Source organism: Sapajus apella, unplaced genomic scaffold (assembly GCF_009761245.1).
Source record: "Sapajus apella isolate SASKATOON/1434 unplaced genomic scaffold, GSC_monkey_1.0 scaffold46, whole genome shotgun sequence".
Lineage (NCBI taxonomy): Eukaryota > Metazoa > Chordata > Mammalia > Primates > Cebidae > Sapajus > Sapajus apella.
Genome location: NW_022436986.1, coordinates 20,032,259 through 20,045,361, shown reverse-complemented (window position 1 = coordinate 20,045,361; position 13,103 = coordinate 20,032,259). Strand labels below are relative to the sequence as shown.

The 13,103-nt window shown below is 47.8% G+C and overlaps 1 protein-coding gene across 15 annotated transcripts in view; it reads right to left on the bottom strand.

Moving 5' to 3' along the window:
* Positions 1-246: 246 nt before the first annotated feature.
* The window catches only part of ZNF618 (zinc finger protein 618), a 179,348-nt gene continuing 166,491 nt past the window's right edge, over positions 247-13,103 (bottom strand). For all 15 annotated transcript variants that reach the window (XM_032240453.1, XM_032240457.1, XM_032240454.1 and 12 more), the window contains 2 exons: positions 8,731-8,832; positions 247-8,082 (listed from right to left, as the gene is read on the bottom strand). In XM_032240453.1, the coding sequence (XP_032096344.1) occupies positions 6,566-8,082; positions 8,731-8,832 (1,619 nt within the window). In that variant the 3' untranslated portion in view covers positions 247-6,565. The remainder of the gene's footprint in view (positions 8,083-8,730; positions 8,833-13,103) is intronic.

Below are 13,103 nucleotides of genomic sequence, written 5' to 3'. Positions count from 1 at the left end.
ACTGATCCAGGTCCAGTGCAAGAGATGAGCTGTGAGCTCACAGGTAAGTCACTAATACCAGTATCGCCATGCGTAAGTCAACGATACCAGTATCACACAGTGTCCTGCTGACACAGATGTGCGTTGTCGCCCCAGGCGCCCTGCCTCTGGCCCATCACCACTCACCTGTGCCCTCCCTCAGGTGCTCTGCTCCTAACTGGACAGTATGACCCAACCCCGAACGCAAGAAAGAAACGCCACACACTGCATCTTCCTAAAGGTTGTTTTATTGTAAAACCATAAATACAACACTGACATGAAATCATTTAAGCAACTGATCCTCTCTAACCGTTAAAAGGTATCTTTTTGCCTTGGCATCAACCAACTGGGAAATAGTGCTGCAAGAATTCAGGGGGCAAGGGAGGTACTGAATCCTGGGCTGGGGCTTTTGGCGACTTAAGGAACCGAGTGGAAGCTTCCTCTTCTCCTTGGGAATGTTCCACTTTTGGACAAGAACAGACAGGTAAAAACAGCAACATTAAACAGCTGAGTTTTAAATTTTATTACTTTGTAAAAATCTTTTTTTTTTTTTCTGTTCCTTTCCTCCATTTGACATCAGCAAAAGTTTTGAACATCATGAAACTGATTTGGCTGTAAATGGAGAAACGGCACCAAAACAAACTGAAACAAAAACCCAAAAGACAAACAGAAAACCCTAAATAAACCCTCCAGTTTGGTCTCGGGGGTTTACAGATCACAACAAGAACCGTCAACTCAACCCCCATGCAATGTGACTCCTTGGAGAGCTGCTGGATCCACACCGATACAGGAGACCGCACACAACGTCTTTTGTTAATTAACACAGCAAGTGTGACACTAGGTAACTTTTTTTTTTTTAAATACAGTACATGGTACACAGGGTCCCCAAGATGGCCCTGCATAAACCCCTCGTGAAGACTTGAGCCAAGCACCGGCTGTTTATAAAAATATTGTATTGCTACAAAAGTATAAATTAATGCTACCGGTATTAAGAAATATTAAACACATCAAACTTATGAGGATTAAGAAAAATATTCATTAATACCTGTAGAAAACTCTGGCCTAAAAAAGATATTTTTTTGTGTGTTTGTTTTTTTGTAAATTTTTTTTTTTTTTTTTAAGATGATTTGAGTTTCTTGCACTCGAAGAGAGAGACACAGTCAGATGTGTCTATGGTATTGCCTAGAACGTCTTAACTACTGAGAAAGGACGGGGGTGATGTACACACGTGGTTAGAGTGGGGGTGGGGAGGAGGGCACCAAGGCTTTCTCAAGATTTACCTGATGTGAACAAATCACTGATGTGAAAAGTGGTGGGGAAAAGAAAAAGGCAGGATCAGAAAACAACTGAAAATAATTTACGCGTTTTTAAAAAATATCTCTGCTTCGGGTGGTTGTACAAAATGATTTCCTGATGCTTGGGATCTGAATGGCCCTGGAAGAGCTGCCTGGGCCAGCCCCCCGTGCGGCCCTCGCTCTCTCCTGGCTGGCGAGGCTCAGCCTGGGTCAGTCCACGAGCTCGTTTCACCACGTGGGATGCCGCCCACCCCGGCTGGGTGGGAGGGAAGGTCCTAGGCGGAGACCCGCTGGCACCTGGGTTGTGGGAAGAGCCCCTCCTTCTGGCTGGTCTCAGACCTCATCATCTGTGCCAACCTGGAATTCAGGAAGCGTCACAGGAATCCCAGGCCCCTGAGGTTGCGGACAAGGCTGGGCTGTGCCCCTTTAAGGAATTTTGGTTTGAAGAGTCAAGGTGCCCCACAGGATGCATGGTTGGGCACGGCCCTCGCGAGTGGTGATGCTAATGCCCAACTGCAAACCTAGCAAATCCTTCTCTGTACAAGAGCTGACTCTTTAAAGCGACACCCGTGGTGGTGGGGGTGAGGGGGCATGAATACGTCAAACAGTGACCTGACAATCTTCACCCTCGTTAAAGTGGGATTGGGCGCCTCTTCCACAGAAACCACCGGGCTCCTTTGGGGAAAGCCAGGGCTCCCCCAACCACAATCCTCAAACCCAAAAGAGAGAGGAAGAAAAACAACTACCATGACAAAATCCCCCAGAAAACCCTGAAAAGGCGGAACTAGGAGGGAAACATAAGAGGGAAAACACTGTATCATTGGTTCACCATAACTGGCCTAGCAAACATTAGCCACAGTGAAGAGAGGGCAGCCTCCTACCCAGTTCTCCCACTGGCCCAGCTGGACACAGGGGCTACAGCAGGACTGGTGGGGACAGGAGCTCCCACCTACTGGCCCCAGGGGATGGCTGGACCTTACTTAGTCTCTCGGTTCTATCTAAATCATAGGCCTTGTTAGGAGCCCTCCTTAAGATGCATCCCAGAGATGGAGGCATTGCCACTGTTCCCAAGGCGAGGGCAAAGCTATGGACTAGGTCGGCTCACTGGGATGCCTCCTCTTCCAGCACATCCATTGTGATGACAAGATGAGGGGAGTGACCCCAATGGAGCCATCCCACAGCCTGCTCCAACCACTTCTCATCTTCATTTCAAAGCTTCCCGACGACCCTGAGGCCCCCCAGAGAGCATGAGCAGTATCCCTGACACCTCTCCAGGTGCCCACTCTTCAAGGAGTCCAGCTCAAGTTCAAGGGGAAGCAAGGGGCCTTGCTCAAAACTAGGGGACTCCTAAAGGCAGAGGTTCAGCTTCACAGTGGAAACACGCCTTATAGGATTTTTCTCTGGTGTTCTTTGAAAGTGCAGGAGATAAAGGGTCAGACAGAAAGAGAAGACTCTTGTCAGCCTACACACCTGGTGGCTTCCTCAAATCCTGGAGACTTACGGCTTCTCATCTGTGTCGCTGCACTGCCCTCCTGTCCTTGCCAGGAAACCCTGGTACCCTTTTCCAGCCAAAACCCAATCCCCAGATGTCAAGTGTGACACCACCAAGCAGGAGGGTGGCAAAGCTTGCTCACGGGTGATGTGGCAGGTGGCCTCTGTGCAGCGAGCCCCCGGAGATGAAGTGCAGGCAGTTTCACCCAGGTGGCATCCGTTTTGCTTCCTGGTTACTAAATGCCATTAGAGGGAGGCTTGGCTGGCTGAGCCGGGCATTGGGAAGCGGAGAACTGGGCCAGAACAAGGGCATCCACCCGGGGCCCAATGGCACCACTGCTCCTGGTGGACCTGAGATTCCTTGGGCTAGTCCACTCCGAGGAACCACCCACAGTGTTGTGGTTCTTGGCTTGGGCTTTGTTGGTGATGCAAACTGACCTCCGATGAGGACAAAAAACTTGCCAGGTGGAGGTGTTTTATGTATTTCCTCCACCTCTCCTCTTGGGTCCACGTTATGTCAAAACAAAGGCCATTTCTGTTCTGGGGACCACAGGGCTTGAGGCGAGTTGTGTCCAAATCAGCAGGCTACCACCTTGGGCTGCTGAGAATATGGTAGAAATGGCTCAACTTCCTGGTCCCAGTTCCCCCAAAGGCCTATGATGGAAAGGCCTACAGTGGCCCCAGAATGGGGAGGCAGATGACAAAATCCTTCCAGAAGTGAAGGTCAGGCCGGACACCGGGAGATGAACTGGAAGAGCCTGTCTCGATCCTTTGGCTGAACTAGAATTAGGTGAGGTGGATATTGCTGGAGACAAGTGGGCCAGTGGCGGGGCCTGTGAGATCTTTGGGTTTTATGAAGCTGCTAGTTGCAGCAGGATTTGCACTCTGAGAACAGTCTGAGAAGGCAGACTGAGAGGGCACCTTGGTACAGCCTTTCCTGTTGGTGACACCAGTTTCCGGAGGGAACCAGAGGTTGCAAGAGAGCAATGATCACCTGCTACCTTGTTATCTAACTAGACAAGGCAGCCCCAGAGGACAGCTTTCTGAGTACCTAGTGGCATTCAAAGCAAACCTGCAGAGGCAAGCCAACCCCTAAGTACTGAATTGAGGTGGAAAAGAACGGAAAGGGAGGTACAATCTGTGATCAATTCTCTTCCTGGAGGGCAGACGTCCCATGCTTCAAAGAGGAGAATGCTGAGTGCCCTAAATGCACACTGGGCTTAGTCTGATGGCTTTGCAGGAAAGTGAAATGCCTATTTTCTAATCAACTGGCCCAATAATGGGGCACCACCAGCACAACTTTGCTCCAAGTAGAGGGAGGATGGGTTCCAAGGCTCTGCTCTCACATTGCCAGGCCACTGTCCCTTCCCCAGTAGTCAAGCAAGGCTAGAGGGACCTTTTGCTGTAGGCATCTGTCAATCATCAGTGACACTGAAGCCACGTTCCAGAATGCCTCCAAAGGCCCAACTGAGTAGTCTACTGATGTTTCTTTCCATACTCCCTAGGGAGTGACATGAGGTTCCTGTCTGGATTTCTCTCCCTTCCTGCTCCAGGGTGGACGAAACCTCTTCTCTGATGGTGGGCCCGGCCCCCCAGGTAGAAACATTGGGGAGGAAACACCTAGAACTTCTCCAGGAGTGGAAATGGCACGGTAGTTCCTGAGACCATGGCTTGCTGGAACAAAAGTGGAAATGGTCCACTTTGATCCACTTTGATTTCAGTGTGTCCAAGACTCGAGGGGAGAGCAGGTGAGTTCTCATGAGGCAAAGTGTGCAGGCTTGGCTTCCAAACACCACTGTTCCAAGTCCATGGTCCTAAGCATTCTTGAGGTTTGCAATCAACTTTCCTCCCTGCTCCCATCACGGACCCAGGGGGAGAGGGCTGCGGTACAGTGCTTTCTGTAGTCGAGGTATCTCACAGTTGAGTAATGCTTTATTACTGGGAAGGGGTGGAGTGGACCTCGCCAACCCCAGGGTGATAGAAGGTGCCTTTGCGAACAGCCTCCCAACATGATGGCCATTCTCAGCCTGAAGCCCTAGTGTAACCACCCCATCCCATGCTAAGGGTCACTGGGGGAGTGTGACCACCAACACTTTATTCACTGAGAGGTGCAGTGGGGGTGATCTGTGACAGAACCACCTCTTGTGAAGGGAATGGGGTGTCACCCTTGGCATCTGAACTGTGTGTGTAGAACCGAATTTGCTCACGGCTGGAAGAACAGGAGAGAAAAGCCTGAAGACATCTTTCACAGCATTGAGTCGAACATGGCTGAACGCCATCCCACCCTCGGAACATCAACTGTATGGGCCACAAGGCACCATGCTCACCGCCGTCCTGGAAGGAAGTCACAGGTGTGAGTGGTGACCCCGAGGGCTGTGGGCAGCAGAACTCCCGGAAGCCCCGGGGTCCTGGGAAGGGAGGCGAGGCTGTGGCAGGTCTGGGGGTGGGGAGGGTGGATGTGACTATGGGTCGACTTTGGAGTCCCGGTGGACCGCCAGGGTTGGGGAAGTGATGAGTAGTGACGCACAATGGGTACCATGCACGGCGGACCAAGAGGGCAGCTCTGGTGCTTACATTCAGAACTCCTGAACCACTGCTTCCCCTACGGCCACCAAACCCCACAGCTGTGGAACCCGCAACTCCTCCCCAACCCCTGGTCTCCAAATAGCACAACCAAGAACCTGGTCCTGGCTGTTCAAATACGTGAAAACCAAACTGTACAGGGAAGGCCAAGAAAGACCGTAGGACACTGAGTATACCACTGAGATGAGCTAGTTTACAGTGTGACTTGAGGAAGGAAAGGGGCAAGCAGAAAACCCAAACTCCAAAACATAAGTTACAGACATTCAGTGCCTTCTAGCAGAGTCTAAATCAAATTTGAAGAAACAAAATCAACCCCCAAACAAGGTAAAAACTGCTAAAATGTTAGGGAGAGAAATTATCAGGGAGTGGAGACAGTATCTATACTTCTCTGAAAAATGTCTTTTTCTCCTCTCTTATATTAAAAAGCAAAATGTCAGCTTTATACTCTTAAAGTCTCCTTTCCTGATTTGGGGAGATAGATAGGTGTGTTTCTAAGGCGGCTGCCCGGGACACCCAAGGGGTATCACGAAGGCAGCAGCTCAATGCCCTGAAGGTGAACGAGAAACAAAGTCCAGTGCAGACACCGTCCATCTGATGCAGCGGGGGAGTCCACAGCAGAGCAGCTGAGGGGGTAGGGGGTGCACGATGGGGTCAGGAGGGTGGGAGGGCGGGGGGAGGGTTAAGGAGGGAAAAGGGGGACCGGGGTGAAGGACAGAGAGCGTCAAGTCACTTCAGATCTCAGCTGCCTGAACATTTCACAACATCAGCTTTCTACCAATCTGCACACCTGAAAACGGAGTCTTCTAAAGCCCCCATACTGAGAAAAGGAGGTGAAGCATCTCCCTCTTTCCCAATTGCTCAGCTTTCCTGACACGCCCAGTTCAATGCACACCCGTCCAAGAACAGGCGTGTACATGCACCAGGGTGGTGTGTGTGTGTGTGTGCATGTGTGTGCGAAGTTTCTCTGGCCCTGCAGAGGAGCACAGAGACCCCCCAACACCCTCACAACCACAGCACATGTATTCACACGCACACACACACACATATGGAAAAAAGCACTTAAGTTTCCAGGGGGCATTTATAATGAGGTCCACAGTGTTTAGAACTTAAATTCCTTTTGTTTGTGACAGTGTTGTGTGGTTTCTTTCTAATGTTATCTTCTTTTTTTCCCCGAAGTCTTAAAGCATGTTGGATTTCAGAAACATGAGTTTATTCATATCTTCTGGACTGAGCAGCCGCCTCCGTTTGATTAGAAGTGCTTGTTCACACATATTTACACACCCGCTTCTGGCGCCCACGGCCGGAACCGCCAGGAGCCAGAAGGCGAGCTTGGCGAGTTTTGTGTGCTTTTGGGTAACGCATGACCAGTACTGGAAGAGATCAGGGGTAGCCTGGAAGAGGGGCTCCTGCAGGTAATCGTACACTTCATTTTTGCCCAGCCGATCGTCTTCCTGAGCTGTGGGGTTCTCGCCCGCGGCAGAACGGGGCTTCTTGGCGGCGGGCTCAAAGTCGGCCTCCTCAGCCCAGGACTCCTTCACCTCGTTGATGAGCTCGCAGACCTTGCCGATGATCTCCTCGTGCTGGTAGGGCGGCACGGGCCGCAGCTTCTGCTGCGGGTCCAGGATCATGGCCACCTTGTGGGCCGGGTGCACCTTGAAGTTCTCCTTGAGCGCCTCCAGGAAGAGGTGGCAGAGCTTGCTGACGGTGCCCGCGTCATTGGCCTTGGCTGTGAACAGCTTCTCCAGCCTGACGTAGGTGGGCAGCACCAGCTGCAGGGTGGGTTGGCTCTCGTTGCTCAGCTCGATGACCGCCTGCTTCACCGGCGTCAGGATGGCCGCCAGGTTGCTGAGCAGGTGCTTGTTGAGGCTCTGGATGAGGTTCATCTTCTTGGCCCGGCTGTAGAACTCGCAGATCTGCTCGTAGCGCTCATGCACCAGCAACAGTGAGTCCGTCACCGAGTTCCAGCAGGGCGGTGGCGACGTCTCCTCCAGTGACCCGAAGGTCTCCTTGGCCAGGCCTGTGGAGCCCGCCAGGTCCTCGCACACGTTGAGCAGCTCGATGACCTCGTGCATGCTGCGGGCCTGTAGCGTCCGCTTGCTCAGCACACTCTGCACCACCGAGTTCAAGGCACAGGCCGAGCAGCGAAGGCACATGCCGGCCTTGGAGAAGGCGGACGTGCTCACCCGGCAATCCGTCACATACACTGTCCTGATCTCTGACATCACGAACTCTGACAGCACGTTCTGCACCCAGTGGTGCACGAGGTCACCACTGTCACGAATGTCCGCACCCTTCACACCCAGCACATAGCTCTTGATATGGTTACCCTCAGCCTGGTAGGCCGTGAGGATGTAGCAGGAGTCAGGGCCAACACTCTGGGAGTGGCAGGTCACACCGATGCCTAGGCAGGCATTGCTACCCAGGGCACAGGTCACTTTCACCTTCACCTGGTTGTACATCCGTGGCAGGTGCTTCAGTGCCAGTGTGTTGAAGTTGCCCAGGATTTCAGTGACTGAGAAGGCCCCGTAGCGGGCACCACTGTCTACTAAGGTCTGGGCCAACTTCAGGAACTCCTTCCCGCTGACCACGCTGAGTGCGCCCAGGTCGGCACACATGACCCTCAACAGCCGCTCTGCGATGTTCTGCCGCTCCTTCTCAGGGATCATGCTGTTGGGTGTTAAACCACTGGTGGTGGCTGGCAGAGGATACAAAGAGAGACGGGATTAACTGTGGCATTCAAGGCTGCTTGGGGTGGCAGTAGCCTAATACTCTAAGCATCTAGTGTTGGGATTGAGAAATCAATTTCCTCTTGCAGACACATTGGTGGTGCTGGCTGCCTTTAATATGTGATGGTTTCACAGGGATAAAGTTCTATGATTGATTAGTAATGCCTGCCATGGGCATGGGAATAGAATGTAGTGGGTATGTATGCAACATAATTGCAGTATATGTCATTTACCTAGACCTTTGAAGCTAACTAGTCTAATTTCTTCCTCAATATAGGAATTTCCTCTAATACAGGAACCTTCAGGAAAAACAAAATGTGGAATCATGATGTCAGGAAAGAGCAGCCAGCAGAAATTGTGGAGAGGTGGGTTCTAGTTCTCATGCTGGCACAAATTAGTGCTTTCTGACCGCAAAAAAAATCACCTCCTCTCCCTGGGCCTCCTTCTGCCCATCCCCTGAGTTAAGAACTTCTGCAAACAAGGTCTTAGGTGGAAAAGTGCTTTGGAAATTATCATGCATCGTCTTGTGACATCACATGAAGCACACCTGGTGGGAATGGGGCTCAGAGAGGAACATAAGGGACCCCTCAGGTCCAGCCCTGCGTGGGGAGACCTACTGTTATTAGCGCTGTTCCTCTGGGCCTGAGGTTTCCACTTCTCTTCTACAACGGCAGGTGGTGACCGGGACTGGTTGGAGGCGATGTTGTTCTCATTGTCAGCTGTGGGCACAAAGGGGACAGTGTGTTACCTGGAAGGGTAAGAGGCCTGTTGATAAACAAGAGGAGAACTAGAGTGTGATGGGTCACAGCAGAATGTGGCCATGGGGACTCAGGCCTGGGTTAAAATCCTGGCTCCTCCTTAGACAACCATCTATGCTTGCAAAGTCTCATTGTTATTATTTGAAAAAAGGAAGGTAATCATATGGACATTACACATTTGCTGGTGGGACTAACAAGAGATAATGCAAGGAGCAGTGAGCACAGTACATGCTACTGAGTAAACTCTGGAAACGGGAAGCATTGAGCTGGACACAGTGCGTGGCAAAGAGCAAACTCTGGAAATGGGAATCACTGTATCCCAAGCCTGGCTGGGAACCCCACATTCTCTGCATACAACCACGAGTTCTAGCTGATACGGAGGGAAGGGAGTACTGGTCATACGCCCTAAGGGGCCAAAAACTCCTCACACTCTCTCACTGCCTCAAAGTTTGCATTTTAAAACTATATTTACTAGAAATTATATTAAATGAACAGAACAAAACCAAAGCCATGCGTGATACAAAGCAGCGAAGTATCAAACCCCTCACTGTACAACATGGAAACTCAAGTTGGGATATAAGAAAAAATTTGCCCAAGATCTTGGAGAAAACAGCAGCAGGGCTGGGACACAACCCCAGGTTCCCAGTTCCTGGATGTGTCCTCCACCTGCTCCTGTCGTTTTTGTTAACTTGCACATACACAGCTGTATCCAGTGATAGGTAATCGGTATATGCCTGTTCTCCTGGATGCACGGTTACTCCCTGACATGTCTGTGGGATCATTTCTGAATAGGAAATGGTCTGAGTCACATTCTTGTCACTACACATGCCACACGGACTTCTATCATATGTGATATACTACAGCCTGCTTCACCACACTCCCACGTCCTAGGTTTCTGGCTCTGCTGTTTTCAGTATTACTGTTCTGCCGTGAACCCGGCTGCCTCATTGTGATCCTGTGATGTAATAATCAGGCAACACAGATGAAGGATTCCATACTATGACCAAGTGGGATTTACTCCAGGAATATAGTTGATTAAACATACAAAAATAAATGTCATACACCATGCTAATAAAGGACAAAAATCACATGATCATCTCAATAGATGCAGAGAAGCATTTGACAAAATGTAACGCCTTTTTCATGATAAAAACGCTCAATGAACTAGGAATGGAACAAAGTTTTCCCGCCTAATACAGAGCATCTACCAAAACCCTACAGCTAACAACACGCTTACTGGTGAAACAATGAAAGCTTTCTCCCTAAGATCAGGAACAAGGTAAGAACATTCACTCTCACTCTCATTTCTTCTATTCGACATGTACGGTCATGTTAGACATACGTTCTGAGAAACGTATTGTTAGAAGAGTTCGTCATTGTGCAAACATCATAAAGTGTACTTATGCAAACCTAGATGGTATCTCCTATTATACACCCAGGCTATACGGCATAGCCTACTGCTTCTAGGCTACACACCTGTACAGTGTGTTACTGCACTCAATACTTCAGGCAACTGTAACACAATGGTAAATAATTATGTATCTGAACATAGAAAAAGGTATAGTAAAAATAGGATACTACGGTTTTATGGGACCGCTGTCATATACGCAGTCCATCATGTGCATCATGTGGTGGACGACTGTATTAGAAGTTCTAGCTAGAACAATTAGGTGCAAAAAGACAGACAACCAGATTGGAATGGAAGAAGTAAATGATCTCTAACTGCAGATGACATGATTGTGCATATAGAAAATCTTATGGAATCCACATACACATAAAACAATTACAATAAACGAATTCAGCAAGGCTGCAGGATGCAAGATCAATATATAAAACAAAATGGTATTTTTCTATACTAGTGATAAATATTCCAAAAGTTGAGTTAAGAAAACAATTCCATTTATAATCACTTTGAAAATAATTACTTAGGATTAAATTTTTAAAAGTATAAGAATTGAACACAGAAAACTGAAAACACTGTTGAAAGAACTCAAATAAGACCTAAGCTATGGTGAACAGGACTGGTCTGAGTGCTGAAAAGATATTCGGACAGAGATCCGTGATGGCTGATCACTAGCAGCTCGGGATTGTAGCTCCCACTGAAAGCGCAGAGAACGAGAGGACGCCACACTTTCAGATCAATTTTTGTTACTCATGCACCAGAAGATTTCCAGCGGAGGGGCCCCACAGGTCGCCAGCGCGACTCTTGTGGCCGGCGAGGCGGTTTTGCCACTGCTTTGGTGGGAGTCAGAAAAGCACCATCAATCTTAACGCCGCTGTTTTGCCGGCGCAGTGGGTTGCTCAGATTTTAGCGCCGGGAATCAACAAATTGGACGTCCATTCAGAAACCCAACTATAAAGACGGTAATTATAAAGACCACAGATGGATAAATTTATAACGAAGGGAAGAAACCAGCCTAAAAAGGCTAAGAATACCCAAAATCAGAACGCCTCTCCCTCTACAGGGGATCACAGTTCCTCATCAGCAACGGAACAAGGTCTGATGGAGAAAGACTGTGTTCCATTAGCAGAAGCTGACTTTTAAAAGTGGATGATAAGAAACTTCTGGGAATTAAAAGAACTTGTTCTAACCCAATGCAAAGAAACTAAGAACTCTGAAAAAAGGTTTGACGAAATGTTAACAATAACACACAACTTAGAGAGGAATATAAATGAATTAATGGAGCTGAAAAACAACACGAGAACTTCGCGAACTATGCACAAGTTTTAACAGCCGAATTGATCAAGCAGAAGAAAAGATATCAGAGGTCAAAGACCAACTTAATGAAATAAAACAAAAAGACAAGATTAGAGAAAAAAGGATAAAAAAGAACGAGCAAAGTCTCCAAGAAATATGGGACTATGTGAAAAGACCTAATCTACTTTTGATAGGTGTACCTGAATGTGACGAAGAGAATCAATCCAAGCTGGAAAATACGCTTCGGGATATTATTCAGGAGAACTTTCCCAACCTAGCAAGGCAGGACAATATTCAACTCCAGGTAATACAGAGAACACCACAAAGATATTCCTCAAGAAGACCAACCTCAAGGCACATAATTGCCAGATTCACCAGGGTTGAAATGAAGGAGAAAATACTGAGGGCAGCCAGAGAGAAAGGTCAGGTTACCCATAAAGGGAAGCCTATCAGACTCACAGCAGATCTCTCAGCACAAACCCTACAAGCCAGAAGAGAGTGGGGGCCAATATTCGACATCCTTAAAGAAAAGAACTTTCAACCCAGAATTTTACATCCAGCCAAACTAAGCTTCATAAGCGAAGGAAAAATAAAATCTTTTGTGAACAAGCAAGCACTCAGAGATTTCATCACCACTAGGCCTGCTTTACAAGAGCTTCTGAAAGAACCACTACAAATAGAAAGGAACAACCAGTATCAGCCTTTCTAAAAAATACCAAAAATAAAGAACATCAATATAATTAAGAAATTGCATCAACTAATGGGCAAAACAGCCAGCCAACATTAGATGACCGTATCAAACTCACATATATTGTTATTAATTCTAAATTTAAATCGACTAAATCCCCCAATCCAAAGACACAGACAGGCAAAAAAAGCCAAGACCCATTGGTATGCTACATCCAGATCCATCTCACATGCAAGGATACACAAAGACTCAAAACAAAGGGATGGAGAAAAATTTACCAACCAAATGGAGAGCAAAAATAAATAAACAGAAAGCAGGAGTTGCAATTTTTGCTGATAAAATAGACTTTAAAGCAACAAAGATCAAAAGAAGCAAAGAAGGACATTACATAATGATAAAAGGATCAATGCAACAAGAAGAGCTAAAGATCCTAAATATATACACACCCAATACAGGAATACTCAGATATATAAGACTTATAAAGAGACTTGGACTCCCACACAATAAAAGTGGGAGACTTCAACATCAATATTAGATCAATGAGACAGAAAGTTAACATCGATATCCAGGACTTGAACTCACATCCGGAACAAGTAGACTTAATTAACATTTATAGAACTCTCCACTTAAATACACAAAATATACACTCTTATCAGTACTACATCACACCTATTTACAGGTTTAAAAGAAATATTGGTTGGCTGCTTGTTAATTATTTTCTTCCCTCATTTTTTTTTAATGTCTCTATTATTAAACACAATTACAGGCATACCCATTTTTAGACTGCATTTTAGCCTGGGCAATAAAGCAACACCCCTGTTCTCTCTCCCTCTTCCTCTTTCTTCC